At 46.3% G+C, this 22,643-nt stretch overlaps 1 protein-coding gene and 1 long non-coding RNA gene across 2 annotated transcripts; one reads left to right on the forward strand and one right to left on the reverse strand.

The window, feature by feature from the left end:
• Positions 1-9,112: 9,112 nt before the first annotated feature.
• On the reverse strand, positions 9,113-11,093 carry LOC140635477 (uncharacterized). Its single transcript, XR_012032796.1, has 3 exons — positions 10,481-11,093; positions 10,165-10,315; positions 9,113-9,368 (listed from the first exon to the last, which is right to left on the reverse strand). It is a non-coding gene; the product is annotated as an uncharacterized lncRNA (long non-coding RNA).
• Positions 11,094-11,825: 732 nt separating this feature from the next.
• H3-3A (H3.3 histone A) lies at positions 11,826-20,157 on the forward strand. The gene is made up of 4 exons (XM_072830190.1): positions 11,826-11,979; positions 13,409-13,559; positions 15,025-15,178; positions 19,490-20,157. Exons 2-4 carry the CDS (start codon positions 13,432-13,434, stop codon positions 19,616-19,618), a joined length of 411 nt encoding a protein of 136 aa, XP_072686291.1. The 5' UTR covers positions 11,826-11,979; positions 13,409-13,431; the 3' UTR covers positions 19,619-20,157.
• Positions 20,158-22,643: the final 2,486 nt, after the last annotated feature.

The raw sequence follows: 22,643 nt of genomic DNA on the forward strand, positions 1-22,643 counted from the left end.
GGAAGCCTGCTTCTCCCTCTGCCTTTGTCTCTGCCTCTCTGTGTCTCTCATGAATAAATAAATAAAATCTTTAGAAAAATAAAATAATATTTTCACTATGAAAATAATATAAATGTATTGTTAACTGTCTGCAAAACTAGGAAGAAAAACATCCCATCCATACTACTGCCATCCTCAAGTATAGGTACATACAAGTGTATAATTTTCCCAGCACATTACCAAAATAAGTACCCCATTTGATATCCTACTTTCTCCAACCAAATTACTTATTTTATTTATTTGTTTGTTTGTTTGTTTAGAGAGCACACCAGGTGGGAATGCAGAGGGAGGGAGAGAGAGAATCTTAAGCAGGTTTCATGCCCAGTACTGAGCCCGGTACAGGGCTCAATCCTACCATTCTGAGGTCATGACCTGAGCCATAATCAAGAGTCAGAGGCTCAACAGACTGAGCCACCCAGGTGCCCCTAAACATTTTCAAAGAAAGCATTTTAGGGGATCCCTGGGTGGCTCAGCGGTTTAGAGCCTGCCGTTGGCCCAGGGTGTGATCCTGGAGTCCTGGATCGAGTCCTGCATCGGGCTCCCTGCATGGAGCCTACTTCTCCCTCTGCCTGTGTCTCTGCCTCTCTCTCTCTCTCTCTCTCATGAATAAATAAATAAAATCTTTAATAAAAAAAAGAAAGAAAAAAAACAAAGAAAGCATTTTAGTGGAAGAATGATATTTCTTTTGAGAGTTTACTTAAAATATATTAATCACATTTCTATTTGTTTATAATTTTCACTGGTATTAATCCACAATAAATACCATTGTACACACATTTTCTATACTTTAAACTTGTCTTTAGTTCTATAAGCTGATTTATAAGCTCAGAGCATGAATATGCTTATGACTGTCGATGCGTATCACAAAGTGCTTTCCAAGAGTTGTCCTAACAAGCATGAGGCAACGTCTGCAGTGTCTGTCTGTTTCACGCCGTCCCGCACCAACAAACCAACAGGCGGAGATGAAGTTCCAAGAGGATCCTCATGGCACTTTCTCTGAACCCCATTTCAGAAGGGGAAGTACAGCTACAAAATGGACAATAAACAGATGACGTGCTGAAGAGAGTAAACTGACTAGGGGTGTCTTTTAAGCCAGGTAAGCAGGAAAAAAAAAAGGCACTTGAACAGTGCCCCAAACCACAACTCCCAGGGATGCATCTGAGGCCGGCTAGCAAACAAAGGGCGGCCAGCAAAGGAGCGGGCATGCAGCCATCGTGACCAGGGTAGCTTTTCCAGAAGAAGCTTTTGGCAGATTTGAGTCTGAGGCCAAACTCCAAACAGTTCCAGGCACGCTGCCTTGTAGGCAAGGTCTGCTTTCTCCGTGAATCCCTTGGAAAGCGCTTCTGGCCCGTATTAGTCTTCTCAACTGTGCACATAGGTGCATTTCATGGGGATGACTCTCATTTTCTAATATGACCATAAACACTGGCCAGACACAACCCAGTCAGCTGCTCGTTGACCAAGAGAAGGAGATAGTACTGCTCCCAGGGCACCTGCAGAGCCAGGTTCCTCACACGGGTTTTGTCCATTAATAAGCTCAAATCCAGAGTGCTGGCCCGACAGCCTCCCCTAGCAGCTCGAAAAACCAGGTTGCAGGAGCACAGGGTGACAGAGCTCAGGGCTCCTCAGCTTGGGCTCCCCAGGTTCAGCCCACCGCTACACCCCTCTGCGGGCTCTGGAAGAGAAGTTCCTCCACACCCCGAGGAAGGAAAAATCTTAGGTGTTTGCTGAGTTCCACGAAGAGGCTAACTGCTGACACATGGCAAATTGTTGATGCCCTCCTTACTGGAAGATTCTTGCATTTAGATGCTAATCTTGGAGAATTACTGTGGCTTTTTTTTTTTTAAGATTTTATTTATTTATTCATGAGAGACACAGAGAGAGAGAGAGAGGCAGAGACACAGGCAGAGGGAGAAGCAGGCTCCATGCAGAGAGCCCAAAATGGGACTCGATCCCAGGTCCCCAGGATCACGCCCTGGGCTGAAGGCGGCACTAAACCACTGAGTCACCCCAGCTGCCTACTGTGGCTTTTAATAGGAAGTATTAGAACTTACCTTCTGGATTTAGCAACTTACGGTGAGAGTCTTAGTATATTTATATGACGCCCTAGAAAATTTGACCAATTCTTTTTTTTTAAGATTTTATTTTTAAGGGGTGCCTGGGTGGCTCAGTCCATTAAGCATCTGCCTTTGACTCGAGTCATGATCCTAGGGTCCTGGGATCCAGCCCCATGTTGAGGGGGGTGGGGTTCCTGCTCAGTGGGGAGTCTGCTTCTCCCTCCTCCCCCCCACTCATGCTGTCTCTCTCTCTCTCAAATAAATAAATAAAATATTTTTTTAAAAGATTTTACTTTTAAGTAATCTCCACACCCTAAGACCAAGAGTCACATACATGCTCCACTGACTGAGCCAGTCAGGCTCCACAATATACTCAAACTCTTAAACAATTTGCTGAAGACCCAAATTCCTCTTGAATTAATTAAGGAGGAAAACTTGACTGTGTCTTTAAGTGTAAAAAAGACACGTTTCTGAGGTCTCTTCACAAGTCTCTTTGCCTTAATTTTTTCATGTTTTTTTATGAAGTATCTGGCACTGAGTAGATACTCAATTATACTTGCTGAATGAAAATAAATATTTTCTTTTTTATTTATTGGAGACATAATCGATAGGTAACATTATATTGGTTCCAGGTGTACAAGTACATCAGACAGAATGATCTCCACAATGAGTCTACTTTAATATCTGACACCACACATAAGTCATAAAACTTTTCTTTTGTGATGAGAACTTTTTTTTTCTTTTTTTTTTTTGTGATGAGAACTTTTTAAAAATTTTTATTTATTGGGCAGCCCCAGTGGCTCAGCGGTTTAGCGCTGCCTTAGGCCCAGGGCATCCTGAAGACCCGGGATCAAGTCCCACATCGGGCTCCCTGCATGGAGCCTGCTTCTCCCTCTGCCTGTGTCTCTGCCTCTCTCTCTGTCTCTCTCTGTCTCTCTCTGTCTCTCATGAATAAATAAATACAATCTTTTTAAAAATTGTATTTATTTATTCATGATAGACACAGGGGCAGGGGCAAAGAAAGAAGCAGTCCCCATGCTGGGAATTCTACCCAGGACTCCATCCCGGGTCTCCAGGATCAGGCCCTGGGCTGAAGGCAGCACTAAACCGCTGAGCCACCGGGCTGCCCCTGTGATGAGAACTTTTAAGACTTACTCTCTTGGCCACTTTCGAATGTACGGTGCCATATTATTAACTGTAATCACTGTGCTGTGCTTTACAGTTGTTTCCTTGATTTATTTGTTTTACAACTGGAAGTTTGTCCCTCTTGACCCCTTCTACCCACCCTACCCCAACCCCTGGCAAACACTGACCTGTTCTCTGTATCTATGAGCTTGGGCTGTTTTTGGTTTTTGTTTTTTTTGTTTTTTTTTTTTAATTTTTTTTTTAAATTTATGATAGGCACACAGTAAGAGAGAGAGGCAGAGACACAGGCAGAGGGAGAAGCAGGCTCCATGCACCGGGAGCCCGACGTGGGATTCGATCCCGGGTCTCCAGGACCGCGCCCCGGGCCAAAGGCAGGCGCCAAACCGCTGCGCCACCCAGGGATCCCTGTTTTTGGTTTTTGTTTCAGATTCCACATTAGAAGCAAGATCATACAGTGTCTGTCTTCCTCTGTCTGACTTCGTTCACCTCAAGCAATGTCCTTGACGGGCATCCACGATGTCATGGAGTCTTTGCCTTCTGTCTCAAGGTCTCTCAGACCCACAGCCCACCCAGCTGCCAATGGGAGGCTCCTGCAAGCCAGTCTGATGGGGTCTCCTCCCTCCTTACCCTTCCCTAGACCCGTGCCAGCCTGACGGGACAAGGCTGTCTGGGACCAAACCCTGGTTTCTCTCAGCCTCCAATCCTGAGATCTCCTGCTTTTACGAAAATACTGGCCTCCCTGCCTTCCTCTACGTGGAACAAACAGCCTTCTGCCTCTTCTTCACCTGATCTGTTACCACTCAACCCTCGAGGGTCATGTAAACTCCTATTTTTTTGTAGAAAACCCCAAAAGCAAAGTTTGCCTATGAGTATCATGTTTATGCGTGTTGACAGAGGAATATCATAAACTGGAAAGAAGTCAAAATATCTGAAAATGTGAACTCAATGTGTTAGAAAGTAGTTATTGTCATTGTTTCCTTCTTTACGGTAAGGAAATTAAAATAGTATCTAACCCGTCCAAATATCTACTATTTTTTAAAAGATTTTATTTATTTATGAGAGACACAGAGAGAGAGGCAGAGACATAGGCAGAGGGAGAAGCAGATTCCCCGCTGGGAGGCCAATGTGGGACTCGATCCTAAGACCCCCAGATCACGCCCTGAGCCGAAGGCAAACGCTCAACTGCTGAGCCACTCAGGTGCCCCCAAATACCTACTATTTTTTAGCCAGAATTATTTGGATCAATGTTTTTCAATTTTCTTTTCCCATTTGCTGGCACATATATTAACTTCTAAATTTTCCAAGCACTGGGCTAATTAGGAAGTAGAGGGGTCCTGTGCCCATAAATTAAAACGTGTGGGGACCATTAGTGCAAATAGACTTTTTTTTTTTTAAGATTTTACTTATTTACTTGAGAGAGATAGCAGGAGTAGGAGAGGTAGAGGGAGAAGCAGAGTCTCCACAGAGCAGGGAGCCTGGTGTAGGACCCCGAGATCATGACCTGAGCCAAAGGCAGATGCTTCACTGACTAAGTCCCCCAGTGCCCCAAGACTTTTAGTGACGTCTTAATGTTGGAGTTTGTTTCCTGCTAAGTTTAAGGGTCCAAGGAAAGGACCTTGCCTCTGCAAGACAAGAGATCCCCCAGCAGTGATTCCTGGTAGGTTGATATGAATAAGCTACTTTTGGTGTCCAAGATAACCTCAAAGAGCAAGGAAAAGCTGATCGCTCTTGGAGGGAATACAAAGAGATTATCCCAGGATGACTGAGTCCTATAGAAAGTCAGGGGGAGCCTTCTCCTGGAATAAGGGGCTTTTCCTGTTGGTCCTGAGTAGCAGTGGGATGTCTCTCTATCTCTGTCCCAGTGAGATGTTAACACTTGTATAGACCCAGAACAGAAAGATCTTCCTCCCTCCTGATCTTGCACTTACCGTCTTACCTGAGAGACTGAGGCACACATAGGGGCTTCTACTAACACGGCTATTGCTTCCTCAAACTTCTTACGTAAACCTTATGTAGAAGGACTGGGCCCATACTCTGCCCTGGGGGGGATCGACTAGCAGGGGCCTGAATAAAGCATAAGAAGCCCCTAAAGGTTACCTGGATCTTCATGCCTTGAAAGAGGTCACAGTTTGCATGTTAGAATAAATTGTAGAGACACCTGGGTGGCTCAGTGGTTGAGTATCTGCCTTTGACTCAGGTTGTGATACTCGAGTCCTGGGATCGAGTCCCACATCAGGCTCCCTGCAGGGAGCCTGCCTCTCCCTCTGCCTATGTCTCTACCTCTCTCTGTGTCTCTCATGAATAAATAAGATCTTTTTAAAAAATGAATGAATTGTAGACAGTCAGAAGGGGGCTCGGTTGGTTAAGCATTTGACTCTTGGTCTCAGCTCAGGTCTTGATCTCAGAGTCGTGAGTTCTAGTCCCATGTTAGGGCTTTAAAAAAAATTCTGAAGTTTTATTTAATGTGGGGCTTGAACTCACAACCCTGAGATCAAGAGTCGCATGCTCCTCCAACTGAGCCAGCCAGGCACACCTCTATTTTTAAAATTCTTAACATAATCACAAAAGTATAATCTATTTAAAAGAAGAAATTATTTAATATAATTAAGATACATTAACTTGTGGGGCACCTGAATGGCTCAGTGGTTGAGCATCTGCCTTTGGCTCAGATCATGATCCTGGGGTCCTGGGATAGAGTCCCGCATCAGGCTCACCACAGGGAGCCTGCTTCTGCCTCTGCCTTTGTCTCTGCCTCTCTCTGTGTGTCTCTCATGAATAAATAAATAAAATCTTCAAAAGGAAGCTCTGCATGGTACATATTCCTAGTTTACCAAAGGAGACTCACCTCCTCACCTTCCAGAGGAGAAGTCAGTACTGGTTGAGCCTTGCTTTTCTTGAACTTGGATAATTAATCCAGTTCTTGGTTCAGAGAGAATTCTTGTAAAAAAAGAATCTTTTTCTTTGGGGGCTTTTTTTTAAAAACAACATTTTCTTACCTGTTTATTCATACTAAAGAAGTGTCCAGATCATTCTACCAGAATGTTGGGCTTTCAAGGAAGCGGGTGGGGAGTGTCTCAAAGACAGTCTCATGTCTGAAAAGCTTCCCAGGCTGGCATTTCCCTGTGGTTCAAGGCGTGGCCCCTGGGCCTCCAGTCTCAGAAACTACTCTGACTTCTTGGCACTCCTCCCTCACCGCAGACCAACACTAACCAGTTCACCAAATGTATTTAGAACCAGGCCAGTGATTTCTTCCTTTACAGGGAATATGAAGGTCTCCTGCGTTCCAAGAAAGACATCACCAATCTACCCAGAGGGCCCAGGTGTGATCCCAAGATGACCTGGTGAGCATCCTAAGAGTAGATGCCATTAATCATTTTGTGAGCGTTCAAAATTAATAAAACATGAAGAGGGATGGTCCTGGTCAAATGGACATGTTTCATCCTTAAAACTTCACCATGAGGAAAATATTTGTCATCTTCCTTTTACTGATGAGAATACAAGGCAACATGTGTTAGAGCTCATTAACTGTGAGAGGTGCATTTTCTCAGATGGGACTCTTCTGCAAACCAAGCGGCATCTTGCAATTGATTCTAGTAACAATGTAAAACACAGTTACTTTTTTTTTTAAGATTTTATTTATTTGTTCATAAGAGACACAGAAAGAAACAGAGATACAGGCAGAGGGAGAAGCAGATTCCCCAGAGGAGCCCGATGTGGAACTTGATCCCAAGACCCCAGAATCACGACCTGAGCCAAAGGCAGAGACTCAAGAACTGAGCCACCCAGGTGCTTCAAACATGGTTACTTTTTGTATATTCCTCTACTTATTAAGTGTCCGCCCTAGGCTAGGTACTGTACAAGTTGATAAGAGACAAAACAGTGTACAAAGCATCCAAGCCCTTGCTCTCATTAAGTTTACAGTCTAGTCGTGGGGGGTGGGGGGGACCACAAATCAGGAAACAAATCAACAAAATGCCAGCTTATAAGAGTTGCCATGAAGGAAATAAACCTGGAAATGCGACAGAGTACCATATGGGCAGTAGGGACAAGGAGACAAGGATGTGGGGTGCCACTCTGAGAAGTGACATTGGCACTGAGGCCTCAGAACAGCCGCAGTGGTCTTTCTGATGGGCCATCAGGGAACCAGGAGGTAGGTCCCTTCAGCCCTAGGGACAAAGGCCCTAGTTGTGAGCAGCCTCATTTGGGTCTCCTTGAAGGGCAGCCTGAACAGCATGACCCCTGCTGCGTGGCCACCAAGGTGGCCCCACTCCCTGTTTTACATGATATGCACATGAGATGAGCACAGCCAAGGAGGTGCTCTAGCCCCTAGATCCCTGCTTTAGTTGGGGCAGGGAACAGTGCCCATCACAGGCAAGGACACCGAGGAATACCCACGCCAGGGGCCCAGGAGCACTGGTGAAGCCCAAAATGCAGCTGGCCAGGGTTGAGGCCAAGGAGGCTCAACAGATATCCTGGCACAGACCTGCATTTCCATCTTTCTACAGGGCACTTGTCTCCATTCTAGTGCACAGACCCCTTTGGTGGTGACCCAGGCAGCCCTGGGGCGACTGCTCAGCAGCACGTGGGCATTCTACAGATTTGAGCTACATAATCATTTTTAAATACGTGACCTTTCAAAAGTTTCATTGGACTCAAAATCAGTTCACAAGGAAGTACGAGATCACATTTGTCGAACAAAAGGGAAGATTTTTAAATATCGAACCTCAATGGGTATACTTTTTTGAATAGTCCAAGACAATCATTTTTGCATTCTTTACCACCTATTTGTGTGAACAGACTTTCTCAAGGATGAGACCATAAAGAATATGAAGAGATCTTCATTATAAAGTCCTGATCAGAAATAGACTACGGCCATCTCAAGCTTAAAACTTGACATAAAACATCCTGTGCATAGACACAAGCTCAGTGTTTTTAATTGAAACCTTTGAAAACATTTGGGAGTTTTACACTAGTTTAATATTTAATATCTTCCTTAAAATAGAATTTTTTATAGTGATTATAGAATATATACAAATGTATAATGAAATTGTTAATCAATGTCACCAAATCCCTGCTACTTCTCTTCACTGTCCCCTACAAATAGGATCACTTTCTAAGAGATGAGAGAGGTAGCCCCCTCTGAAAAGCTGCAGGACAGCATTCAGCATGAAACAGAAGCGCCATGACCCGCAGGAGGGAAGGGCTTGACAGCCCCAAGGTGGCTGGGCTGAAGCACCAGGCCACAGGGAGGGCGGGAATGATGGCAGGTCCTGCAAAGCACCAACTGTATCCAGAGCAATGGGAGCCACTGAGTGGACTTAAGCAAGGACGAGACTTAATCTGATTTACCGCCTATGAATCTCATCTCGTGTGCTGTGGCAGAGAGATGGAGTACAGAGTCGCAAAAGTGGAGAGAGGCCACATAGGACAGTACCGTGAGGCCCAGAGAGAAGGGAAGAGTAAGGTCATCCCGAGGAGCTTTCCAGAAGGAGGAATAACAGGACCATGGTGGGAAGAAAGGGAGGTTGGAGGAGCATGCCAGTGCCTTCTGGTGTGAGCAGCAGGACAAATCATGATGTCCTTCACTGGGCAAGACTGGACAGAACCAGTTTTGGGGAGAGGACTGGGATCCAAAGCCCCAGGATGGATTTTTCAACAAAATGCAAATAACAAAGGACGCCTGGGTGGCTCAGCAGTTGAGCGTCTGCCTTTGGCTCAGGGCATTATCCCAGGATCCTGGGATCAGGTCCCACATCGGGCTTCCTGCATGCAGGCTGCTTCTCCCTCTGCCTGTGTCTCTGCCTCTCTGTGTCTCTCATGAATAAATAAAATCTTTTTTAAAAAATGCAAATAACAACTCTACAAAGAGATTTAATAGGCTTATCAACCATTTATTTGGCTCCTACCCATACATACTGAAATATCTATACATGAAATGATGTAAAAAGTCTGGGATTAGCTTCAAAATAATTCAAGTGGGAGAGGCAGGGAAGTTAGTAGATGAATCGCAAGATTGGTCATGAATAGCTCATTTTTGAAGGTAGGTGATGGGTGCATTAGAATTAGACTATTCTTTCTACTTTTTGTTGTACTTTTGACAATTTCCACGGTGCTGGCTGTGATCACCTAGTGAGGAAGTAGAACAAATTAGAACAGCCCCCAAATTGGGGGGTGGAGTGGGGCAGCAATGTTAGACCAGTGGAAAGAAACAAGTAAGCCCACTGCTGTCCTAAACTTCACATTCTTTGGGGAAGAGACGGACAACAAATAAACAAATATGATCATTTAAATCAATGTGCTGAAGAAACAGGGTAATATGACAGTGTGCGTGGGGGTGGCACCAGAGTAGCCAGAAACAGCAGCTCCATGACAGCATCTGACTGCCTCAGGAGCCAAGCAGATATTAATAGTGGTGCTTTTAAAATCCTTTCCATTCTACTTTTTTTTTTTTTTTTACTTTTACTTATAAACAAATCTAAATTAGTGGCTATAAGCATTCTATTCTAGGGAAAGTGTTTTAACTTAAAAGCTTTTCCTCCCCTGCCCCTCCCCCATCCCTGTTTTTTTTTTACTCCAAATTTCGAGGCCATTATTATTAGTGCAAGAGTTTTACAAGTAGCGCCAACTCTGGGCTGACCCTGGCGCCCCTTTAGCATCCGGTTTCTGCCCTGGCATTTCTCCTGCCGGGTCATTAGGACCTGAAAGCCCTCTTCTCTGGGCCATAGCTTCCTACCAGTCTTCTGGCCCCAGGGGACCTCCTTCCTCTCCCTTGTCCAGGTGCTACTTCCCTGAGCAAGGCAATGCTCCCGGAGGTCCTACGCCCCAGGAGGGCAGGATGGTCGCCTGTGTCCTTGACTATTCTACTCCCAGCACCCGGACCTGTGCCTGGCACACAGTTGTCACTCAAGAAATATTCACTCACTGGGGATCCCTGGGTGGCGCAGCCGTTTAGCGCCTGCCTTTGGCCCAGGGCGCGATCCTGGAGACCCGGGATCGAATCCCACGTCAGGCTCCCGGTGCATGGAGCCTGCTTCTCCCTCTGCCTGCGTCTCTGCCTCTCTCTCTGTGTGTGCCTATCATAAAAAAAAAAAAAAAAAAAAAAAATCACTCACTGAGATTTCCCGAGTTCACTAGGTAAATAAGCAGACGCCCAGCCAGGGCGCAGCGTCCCACCACTAGAATGAGCTCGTGGTCTATCTTCAAGGGATACATATTCCTTCCATTTTACAGCCGCACACCTGAGTTGCTTCAGATATTCCGAGGCCAGAACTCTCTCGCCGGCCGTAGGCTTTCCCTTCCTTAGAAATCTCTTTCAAAGCCAAAAAAATAGAAACTATGGAAAAATCTAGCACGCCGAGGGAGCATTTCTACCCAGGTCACTTTACATTTCTTGAAGATACAACGAATGTAATTGAGGTAGGACAGCTTTCCCGGATAAGTCCGACAACAAACATTTTGGTTTCCTGAAAACAAAACAAAAGCAAAAACCAACAAAGCATGACAAGCCAAGTCCCGTGGGCGCGGATGACACAAGTCCGGGCGGGCAGCTCGGCCGGCCCCGAGCCTACGGGGCTCTCCCCTCCGGGGGCGGCTGCAGGCGGCCCGGGCCCAGGGAGTCAGGGCGGACGCCGGAGGCGCGGAGCCCCGCGGCGGCTCCCGGGCCGGCCCCGGACTCAAGTGACCTTGGGCGACTCTTCCCCCGTCCGACCGCTCGGGACGCCGTCCGCGGCTGAGATGCCGGCGCCGGGAGCGCCCCGCAGCGCCCCCGCCGTCCCCCGGAGCCGCGCACCGCGGCGGGACCATCCCGGGGCCGGGCACCCACCCTGCCGGCGCCCCGAGGACGGGAACCGGCCAGTCCCCAGGCGCCGCCCCGGCCGCGGGTGAGGCAGGCGGGCGGGCGCCGCGGCCCCGGAGGTCCCGGCGCTGGGCTGGCGCGGCGGCGGCGGCGGCGGCGGCGGCGCATTGTTGTCGGGCGCGCCGAGCACAGCCATCTTGCGTCAGGCGTCCGGCCCCGGCCCCGCGCCGCCACCTGCGGGGAAAGTTGCGCGCGGGCGGGCCCCCTCCCCCGGGGCCGCCCCCGGCCGGCCGCGGCCTCGGGCCCGCACCCCCCAACCCCCGCCGCCGCCGCCGCCGCCGCCGCCGCCGCCCGGGCCGCCCCCGCTCCCCACCCCATCCCTCCCCCGCCGCCGCCCGCAGGCCAGGCGTTCACCGGCCGCGCCCGGGCCGCCGCCCCTCCCCCACCGCCCTGGGCGCCCCGACCCCGGGCTCCGGGCGGGATGACGTGGGCGCGGGGGGGCTGGGGGGGGCAGCGGGCCGGACGCTGGAGCCCGGCCGGGGGTGCGCGGGCGGGCTGGCAGGCGGGCGGGCGGGCGGCCGTCGCGGCGGGAGCCGTCGGCCCTCCGGCACGTCTTTTGTGTTTGTACACACTCGGCGCGAGGCGGCCGGGGGGGAGGGAGCGGGCGGCGCGCGGGGGAGGGGCGAGCGCGCGCCAGCGAACGGGCGGGCGGGGGGAGGGGCGGGGGCGGGGCGCGAGCGGGGGCCGGGGGCGGGGCCGAGCCTTCCCTCCATTGTTTGTGATTGGCTGGCGCGCGGCGCGGGGGCGGGGCGGCGTGTGTTGGGGGATAGCCTCGGTGTCAGCCATCTTTCAATTGTGTTCGCAGCCGCCGCCGCGCCGCCGTCGCTCGCCAACGCCAGCGCCGCCTCTAGCTCGCCGAGCTCCAGCCGAAGGAGAAGGGGGGTAAGTTTCCCCGTCCGCCCGCCTCCCCGGGACCGAGCGCCGCTCGCCGCCCGCCGCGGGTCGGGCCCTGGCGCGGCGGGGGCGGCCCCGCGGCCCCCCCGGGCTCGGCCCGCAAACTTTTTGGCCCAGAAATGGAGGTGAGGAGCGAGTTTCCGTGGCCCCGAGGCGGCGGCGGCGGCGGCGGCTCTCCCCGGCTCTCGCCGCCTAAGCCCCACAGCAGCCTCCGCCGCGGCGCCGAGCCGCTCTCCCTCCGCCCCGCGCCCCCGGCGCCTCTTTCTTCGGCGAAATGCCGCCCGCTGCCCCTTCCCGGGACCCCAGACCCTCACCACGATCCGCGCGGGCCCCTTAACTGCCGCCCCCGGGCCCCGGGCCGCGGTTTTCGGGCGGGAAAGGGCTGGAAATCGCCGCCGCTTCCCACCCCGGGGTAACTCGCTTCTCGCTGCCTCCCCACAGTTGTTGCTGAGCTTCACCATCTTGTCTCTCTTCTCTGGTCACCGACCATATTTTCTCCCCCGTTTCTCTCTTCCCCGTTTCACGGACGGGGGAACGTTTTTCGCAGAGGGACATTTTTCTCTCCTTTTTTGGAGAAGCGGAAACTTGATGCATTTGAAATGCAAAAAAAAACTTTTGCATTTTGGAGGGCGGCACGTGGCAGGGGATCGGGGCATTTTGGAGCGTTTTGGTGTGCGGTGCGTGCGGGAGGAACGGGCTCGGCGGCGCGATTGTTTCCATCTGGCCGGGCTGGGGAGCCGCGCGGGCGGCGGGCCGGGGCCGGGCCCCAAAGTTTCGGCGGGCCGGGCCGGCGGGGTCGGCGAGCCCTCGGGGGAGGTCGCGGCGGAGCCCCCGCGGGCTGGAGCGGGGCCGGGCCGGGCGGGCGGCCCGCGGCGCCCCGGGAGCCGTACCGACGGAAAGCGGGGCTGTTTGCGGATATTTACAGCGGTCTGTGCGCTGCCGGGCGCGCCGGGGGGCGGCCGCGGGGGGGGGGGGAGCTGGAAAACCCCCTCCCCCCGAAATTTGACTCGACCTTTCTGTGGTTTGTGGCTTCGTTGTTTTGACTTGTCCGTGGATTGGGTGCTTACAGACATTTCTAATTTCTGATTTAATTGAAGACATTGAAGCAGAAGCAGTTTGGGGTCTTTTTTGTTTTGCCGTTTGTCGCTCAGGTTTGGCATTTTGAGAGATGATTGGCCTTAATGCTAACAATCTTCTGGTACTACAGTTTGTTTCAAGAAGTCCTATTTGGGTGGTAGACGTAATCTGCACCCTTTCGAATTACATAACGTTACGGACATTGTTGGGTTTTGTTTGGGTTTGCCGGGGGCGGGGGGTGGTACTGGTAATTTCCAGATTGGGGGGGGGGGTCGCTTGTGACAGGAAACTTGGGTGTTTGGTAGTCGGAGACATGATTTTCGTTTTTTAATGCTGGTAGGTAAGTAAGGAGGTCTCTGTACCATGGCTCGTACAAAGCAGACTGCCCGCAAATCGACCGGTGGTAAAGCACCGAGGAAGCAACTGGCTACAAAAGCCGCTCGCAAGAGTGCGCCCTCTACTGGAGGGGTGAAGAAACCTCATCGTTACAGGTATTTAAAAAAAAAAAAAGGAAATAGTGGGACAAAGTCTGTCCGCGGAAGCAGTATTTATATAATATAACACAAGAGTGTATAATCAGACTTCTGGCTTGAGGGAAACTAATGTCTTTCCCCCTTTGAGTATTTGTTAATACTTGGAAGAAAAAAGTGTGTGTGTGTGTGTGTGTGTGTGTATGAATTTAGTGTTGGGTTTTAGGAACGTTTTATTTTGAAACTGCCGAAAGGAGACCTATTGAATCACTAATAACGTTCGTGGATAGAGTAACATTTTATTTCGTTTGTTATGTTAGTGGTATATATTTTTTAAATCGTAAAGTGTTTTAAATAAACATTTCTGAGAACACTCACTTTTGGTGAAACGAGAGGTTTTAATATTAATTTTATTTTCCCAGTAACCAAGATGGGGGACGTCTTATTTGAGTAAAGTTCTCATCCCTCGTTTACTTGAATTGGTTTATTTCCTTGTTATTAGCACAGTATGGGTTTTGAACTACACTAAACAGTGTTGTTAAGAGCATCTGCCATTAGAGGGCAGAAGTTGTCCATACTTAATCTCTTTGAATGACTTTATAGTTACTCTCAAAAGCTCATTCGATGGAAGAAAATAAGTCAGATTTGAGGTACATTTTTTTTGCCAGCAGTTACTTAGTAAAAACAAAACCACTCAGTCTTCCACGTGGAAGATACGCTGCACAATCATGAGTACTCAGGTGGGATTATTCCCGAGTGATGAGCAGTAGTCTAATAAATGCACTCTGGGGAATCCAACTTAAATAAATAGACCACAATAGTATTTTTATTTTTAAGATTTATTTATTTATTTATTTGTGATAGAGAGAGAGAGAGACAGAGAGAGAGAGGCAGAGACACAGGCAGAGGGAGAAGCAGGCTCCATGCAGGGAGCCCAACACGGGACTCCATCCCAGGACTCCAGGATCGCGCCCTGGGCCAAAGGCAGGCTCCAAACCGCTGAGCCACCCAGGGATCCCCTACAATAGTATTTTTAAACGAGGCTCATTGGATGGTGTTGGTAGGTCTTTCAGAAGAATTGAGGGTGCGGGTGGGAGTGAGTGTGATGCCAAATTGAGAAGAGTCTGAATTGAGACTTTATTGTTAATGGCGCAACACCCTCCCAAATAATGATAACAGAAGTTACTGCCACGTCTGTTATAGATGAAAATGAATGGGACTTGAATGAATTCCCTGCCAAGACTCTACTTTAATACCATACTTTTTGGTTTAAAGGTACTGTTACTCTTGATACGCTTGAATATTCACATCATATTATAAATTGATAAGTGAAACTTTTATAGAAGCTAAAGAAAACATGGAGGGTCTGTTTTTTGGATATTAACTGCATTTCTTTAAAGCTAACCACTTATCCTTTTACGTTTTTTATATGTTTTGGTAACCATTACTTTAACGTAGGTTTTTTGTTGTGTTGTTTTGTTTGAAGGCCTGGTACTGTGGCACTCCGTGAAATTAGACGTTATCAGAAGTCCACTGAACTTCTGATCCGCAAACTTCCTTTCCAGCGTCTGGTGCGAGAAATTGCTCAGGACTTCAAAACAGATCTGCGCTTCCAGAGTGCAGCTATTGGTGCTTTGCAGGTAAAATGGTGGGTGGGAAAGGCTCTGCTGGGTACCAAGAACAATTCTAAATCTTTATGTTGCTGATATAATTTAATTATCAGAGGCCTGTAAGGTAATACCTGTACTTCACTGTTGAGGTATCAGAAAGATTACATTGTTCAAGGTCATATATACAGAACTGTCATTTGATCCCATTTGGGTCCCAGAGTCCTAATAATGAACCCGTTTGATGCCAAAGCCAAGTGCGCGTTCTTATATGCCTTTTTTTTTTTTTTTAAGTTTTAAACGTTGCTTTGAGAACAGTGCTTAAAGGGGGAAAGAACCCTCTTGTTCATCGTGCTGCAGGATGGTACAAAGACAGTGAGACTAAAGGTCTGTATTGGTAATCAGCTCTAAACAGTGACCACTGGAAAAGGAATGTAGGATGAATGTCTTACTGGCTCCGAGGGAGCAGGTGCAAGGAGAGAGAGCAGTGTCTGGGATGGGCATAGGCTGTATTAAAGAATTGTGTATGAGGTCAGAGGAAGCACAGGGGTAGTTAGGATTGGATTGGCGATAGGAAGAAGAAAAGGTTTGCTGAAAGATTAAATGGTATGTGTTAAGGGACAGGGATTTCAAGACTTGTAGTTAGGTAAAGAGGATTATGGATTTCCACTTAAATGGGAAACTATTGAGTTTAATCTTAGCACCTGTGCATCAGAACTCTGAGAAATAGTTTTAGAGGTAATTATGTATCTGAAATATTTGTGTTTTGAGCCAAGATTAAAAATGCCCATAAGGAAGATATTTGATTGGCTGAAAGGATATATTTAACGTCCGTTAGTAAAGTGTAACCTATTTTATGTAGTGCTTGGCATTCTTTAGATCAGTGAACGCTCAAGGTATGGGAAGGCTGCCACGTCCATCAGAGCAGTGGGTTGAAAGTGATTACAAATGCAGATTGCTAGGCACAGCGGACCTGCACTGGAATCTCTGGTGGGGAGAGGGTCCACAGTCTACATATACACTCCATTGGAGGATTCTCAAGGCTGCTGTTGCTGTGCTGAGCTGTTGCTCTCTCTGTGAGGAAGATTGGATAGGTGGATTCTCCACTGAAGTGTAATTGGTTGAGCTGTTTCTATGGTTAGTCTGAGCCTCTTTTGATTGGTGCATTCCAGGAGTAGGCATCCATTAAATTCTCAATGAATGGAAATTAATGAAATTTCAAACTACTAAAAATTTTCCAGTACTGTTACTTAACTATTTTCTGTTTTAATATCCTGAAGTCTCATAGATTACTACAATTACAAATCACATTTCTCCCACTGTATTTTTAACTGTGGAGACATCACTGAGCTTGACAAGCATTTGGTACAGAGCTGCTAGTTTTGTTTTCTAGTTAGCCTGACTCTCCTTCAAGAACATGCTATACTTGGAAGTCCCACATGTTTCAGTTTACCTGTCAGTGATGGGGCCTTATAAATTGAAGTGACTAAACAATCTGGGTAGAGAGTTCACGATGTAAATTTACACCGTCACTGTGATTATGGGGTGTGTTTTACATTAGTGAGTGTGATAGTGTGGGTTTTAAGTAAAATGTTTGCCTCTGCTCCTCAAGGTACTCTGGCAGTTCCAAAGTTCTTTATTGGAAAGAGGAACCTTGGTTTGCAGCTTTTTACGTGTTTGCTCTTTAAGACCTCATCTCAGGTCTCTTTAAGATGTGGCGATGGAGAATTTGTTAATGGAAATAAGGTAATAGAGAGCCATTAAATAAAACTCCAGAAGTCAGTGAATTTTTGGCTTTAGAATTACACAGTTTACAAGTTTCAGAAGGGGGCGAAGTACAGGAATGGGGGAGAGAAATTAGTCTGTATGATAATCAGAAGTTGACAAACTTAAAATTCAGCCTTTGCCTTTAACATCTGAGAGTTTGGACTAAGGTGTCCTTGTGTGAAAAACTCAGACCTTGATGTTTTGAAATGGTGGAAGAACCAGACCTTGAATATACTCAAAATGTCATAAATTAGTATTTACTTCCAATTGGGAGATGTTTTTTAACCGTTATCTTAAAATTATGGTGTTTTTTGGGGGGCTATAAGTTTACGTGGCGTTCTCTAATTCCCATTACAGCCTTAGTGTTTAGGAGACTTTAGGACCTGTGTGACAGAATTAGAAATATGGGTCACGATCCAATCCCTTGTGAGTACTAAATACTCCCCTAGAACTGACCAGGCACAAGCCAAAACCACCAGTAGCCAGGTTCTAGGATGGTAGTGAGAGCTGCAGGCTGCTACATGCCACATCAGACCAGGACCAGGGTGCCTATAGATCATGGTCCTAAAAGGTCTCAGGATCATGGGGCCTGTGGTTGGCTTGTCCATAAATAAAGCAGCTCATAGTGCTCCATTTTGCAAAAGCATTCCAGATGTGCACAGTCGTGAGATGATGCTGGGTGAAACAAGACTAAACCCGTATCTTTCCTGAGGAACATCAGTCGTAGGATCTGATGTGTGTTGTGAACCTGTAAGAGTAGGCTGCAGTATGCTATATTTAAGAATGAGTCCCTGGATAAGGTGTTCTGCTTTTAATAAACATTCTTTGGAATGTTTGCATGGAAATGCTGCAAACTTAAGAGTTAGATTTAAGGGGGGAAAAAACTATCTCTTGAATATCTACCCAGAGCAAGGCATTCTGGGTACAAAATGAGATTGTTGAATCTCTACCCCTCACCCTGCTCCCATACTCTCTTAAAAATATATATATATGTTATATATATATATATATATATATATTACTATATATAAGACTCTATTAAGTAATTGGCATTAAAAGGTGGCAGGTGTAGAGGCCAGTGAGTACCAAGGAGTTAAACCATTTGAAATAATTGTTGCTGTGTTAATGCTATGAAAAGCAAATCTCGGGGTTTTTTTGTAAAAAGCAAATCTGCCTGTTCCTATCTACATGTCTTATATCATTAGCATACCTGGCTTAAACTGTTCAAGTATTTGATATGTGTTGTTTTTAGTTTTATCATTGCCTAAGGATTCCAAAATGGAAAAGTTTTATTAGGATAAAAATAGCAAGTATAAAAATCTGCTTTTTTCTAAGTATCTTCAACAGAGAAGTAACTTCGCTGTAGAGGAGGAGACAGGGCCAGATAACCTCTCATTTCATGCTCTTTGTCCACTAGAACAGTTGGGCTGAGGACTGGGCTAGGAACCCAGTTTTCTTCATTCCAGAATGAGTAAGCAGATGTTACAGCTTCTAGTAAAGGGTGCTTCAGCTTTTCACATCTGTAAGAGAGACTAACAATTTGAGTTGAGTTCATTATAAGTAGAAGCCCCTCTTTTTCCTCTTCACCTGCCAGATGTCCGTGGACAGACCCTACAGCTGGTGGTTTTGTGAATGCTGGTAGGAGATAAGAGGATGCCTTCAAAGAATCTTGAAATGTAATGGAAAAAACTAAAGGGACCAATATTAATACTAGAAGGTAAAAGGTTATTAGAGATTGGGATACAGAGGAAGGCACCCTTTGAAGGGGGCATGTCTAAGCCAAATAGGTCCAATCTGTAAGGAATAAAACGCTGATCTGATCTAGTATATTCTGGGACCCGTAGTCCTCATGTGATCAAACAAGTGTAAAAGGAAAAGTAGATGGGGCCATGTCATGGGAGCCTGTGGATTATTGGCAAGGCAGAGAGGTTCAAGCAGGTACAGGAGTGTGAATGGGATTCAGAATAAGGAGGTCACTGGTGAGGGAGTGTTATTTTGGATTGGATACATGATTCGATTTATCATTGAAAGGATGAGAATGTTAGAGTTGAGATGGGATTTCTTGGATTCAGTTGTAGGTCGTTAAGACATTTCAGTTTATGAGAAATTGCATATTAAACATTAGGAAAAAAATTACTTTCTTAATAATGAAGTAATTTGACTTTTGTGTAATTGGATAAAGATTTCCAAACTGGAGCTTTCCACTGTTGTAAACTGCCTTTCAACGTTGTCCCACTGGTGTTTGAGTAGAAGCATTTGGTAAAATAGTCAACATCACCTGAAGTAGGTTTTCAGAGGGTTCAGAAACTTCATCTTTTTTAAAATTTTATTTATTTATTTGCGAGAGACACAGAGAGGCAGAGACATTGGCAGAGGGAGAAGCAGGCTCCTCACAGGGAGCCCCCAGTGTGGGACTTGATCCCTGGACCCGGGATCACGCTCCAAGCTAAAAGCAGACACTCAGCCACTGAGCCACCCCGGTGACCCAAAACCTCCTCATCATTTTATAACTGATTCAGAGGCATCTATACTGTTGGTAATTAACACCATTAATATCTTTTTCTCTGTTCTTTGCAGGAGGCAAGTGAGGCCTATCTGGTGGGCCTCTTTGAAGACACCAACCTGTGTGCTATCCATGCCAAACGTGTCACAATTATGCCAAAAGACATCCAGCTAGCACGCCGCATACGTGGAGAACGTGCTTAAGAATCCACTATGATGGAAAACATTTCATTCTTTAAAAAAAAAAAAAAAAAAAAATTTTTTTTTTCTCTTCTTCCTGTTATTGGTAGTTCTCTGAACGTTAGATATTTTTTTTTTCCATGGGGTCAAAAGGTACCTAAGTATACGATTGCAAGTGGAAAAATAGGGGACAGAAATCAGGTATTGGCAGTTTTTCCATTTTCATTTGTGTGTGAATTTTTAATATAAATGCGGGGACATAAAGCATTAATGCAAGTCAAAATGTTTCAGTGAACACGTTTCAGCAGTTCAACTTTATAACAATTATAAATAAACCTGTTAAATTTTTCTGGACAATGCCAGCATTTGGATTTTTTTAAAACAAGTAAATTTCTTATTGATGGCAACTAAATGGTGTTTGTAGCATTTTTATCATACAGTAGATTCCATCCATTCACTATACTTTTCTAACTGAGTTGTCCTACATGCAAGTACATGTTTTTAATGTTGTCTGTCTTCTGTGCTGTTCCTGTAAGTTTGCTATTAAAATACATTAAACTATACCTGCTTTTGGTCTTTATTATCCACCTTAGCTGTGAAGTTAAGTCACTTGAAATTTTCATATTAAAAATAATTTGAGTGTCATCAAGTGTTTTGTCACTTTATATCTGAGACAGGGCTGCTGAGATGGGGAAAGGAGAAGTAGTAAAATTTGTGGAGTAAATCTCAACTCTTTGGATATGTTGTATTCTAAACCAATATTTCACAAACCCAGCTGGCTAACAGAATCACCTGGAAATAGTTGAATCTTCATAAGTAGCAAAAGTACATTTTTATAAACATTACTATGCTATTAAACTTTGAATGTTTAATAGTAACTTTTTTTTTTTTTTTTTTAAGATTTTATTTATTCATGACAGAGGCAGAGAAAGGCAGAGGGAAAAGCAAGCCTGCAGGGAGCCCAACATGGGTCTCCAGGATCACGCCCCGGGCTGAGGGTGGCGCTAAACCGCTGGGCCACCAGGGCTGCCCTTAATGGTAATTTAAATGCAAATGTAACAGTCTTGAGCTCAAAAGTGCATTGGAGATCTGGCTCTTTTCAAGATGGTGTGTATTAACCCTGAAGTTATTAATCAAGCACCAATGGTTGATTCTTAGCACTGTTTTATTCAGCATTGGAATGATGAGTGGGAGATGTACTGACGTTCCTTGTAACATTTGAGTGTGTGAAGCTGCTGAGCACTCCTAGTCTATAGGTAGGATGCTGGACTTCCATTCTTCCTGCTCTCAAGCTCGTTTTTAACAATTTCATTTTTATATTGATCCATCAAAAATCACTTAATGAGAGAAATACAAAGTTAGCTTTAGAGCCTGATTTTAATGTCTTGACATGGGATCATAGTTTTTAGTGCAATCCTTCGCAGAAGCTTTAGGCAGGCACTGGTATTACTTGGTATTGAACAGAGTAACAGTATGATACAAGCTGCAAAAAGTCGGATTATTATTTTTTAAGTTCTACCCTCACCGTGGAGCTCAAGCCCAAGAGTCAGACCAGGAGTCCTGTGCTCCATTGATCCAGCCAGACTGCCCCCAAGAAGCCAGTTTTTAATGAATTTTCCCCAGTTTGGTTTTTGCAGTGCAGAGGGGCAGATGCTAGGGCCTGTTCATGAAGAATTACTGGGGAAAGTGGGCATCTCCAATAGGGCAGGAGAAATTTGCTAGTATGTTTACAAATAGGAAATGCCATCCTTTGAATTAACTCACTTAGAATCTACTAAATTTTGCTCTTCGTGAACTAAAAAAGCATGTTTCTATTTTTGTCAAAGTCCCCATGAAGTGGTTATGGTAATCAGTTCTGTTGCACAAGTTAGGGGCACTTTGCACACTGTTGAGGTGCTGATACATAGTTGTACATGACAAGATGAGGCAGGTATTTTCTTCCTCAAAATAGATGAAGTTGGCGCTCTCCGTACGCAAATGTCTGGCCACCATGATGAGCTTGTCTCAATACTCTAGGACTCTTGGATGGAAGTGATACGGACCCCTAGGCTGATGATTCCCTTCCCCGCTATGCTTTGGAATTGGTATTTGACAACCCTACCCATTGGATTTGGGCCCAAAGTGGTGTGTGGGAGCTGTGGCCTAATTCCACGATCAACGTCAACAAGGTTCATTCACCCACTTCTGAATACTAAAGGAACTGAGGCAAACAGCCACTGGTCTAAAGCTCACAGGAGAAAAACCATACAACGTTATAGGGTAAGATAAGAATAACTACGTACATAGGTCTTGGGAAATCAGGAATACTTTAGAACTTTCAGGGAGGAATTTGGAAACCTTGTTCTCAAGCAAACGGAGTCAGTCTCACTGGGCCCAGGTGAGTGAGTGTTGGAAAATGCTGTTCCCTCCTCATCTTGACAGCTGAGGATCTGAGAGGAAATAAATTCAAATGTGCAAATTTGAACCTACCAAGGATCTGCTAGATGCTGAGGATATAAAAGATAAGCTCCGACTCAAGCTTCGCAACCCCATAAGGTGGGTGCCCTTATAGACCCGATTTTACCCATGAAGAAACTTGTCTGTGGCCACATGGTTAACGGAGGACGTGGGATTTGTTTCCCAGTGGACTAAATCTAGGACTCTGTTCTATTCCCATGCTCTGATGGAAGAGTCACTGATGTTGCTGGGAGTGCTAGAAGGTAAGGAAAGTCTCGATAGTGGAAACATCAGAAAAAAGAAAATTGGGAATGGGGTAGGGGAGCAGACTATAGAAATCATAAGTTCCTCTGCATTTTTCATCACCTGTTCATTCTCGAGCAACCTCCTTTCCATTCCCCCCCACCTCCATTATTTCCTGTTGACTCTTAATCCGAATAACTATCTCTAAAACTTTGTACTTAACACCTCTGCCATCCTGGTCTAAGCAGGTTGGGTGGTAGGATACTACCTTCTGCCTGGACCCAAGCAACACCTCACAGCAGCCCGCCTTCACCTGCTCTGACTCCCTCTGGCCCCTTCACACAGCTCCTGGGGAATCACTTCTAAAACA

The sequence above is a fragment of the Canis lupus genome, chromosome 6 (genome assembly GCF_048164855.1).
Source record: "Canis lupus baileyi chromosome 6, mCanLup2.hap1, whole genome shotgun sequence".
In the NCBI taxonomy this organism is placed as follows: Eukaryota; Metazoa; Chordata; class Mammalia; order Carnivora; family Canidae; genus Canis; species Canis lupus.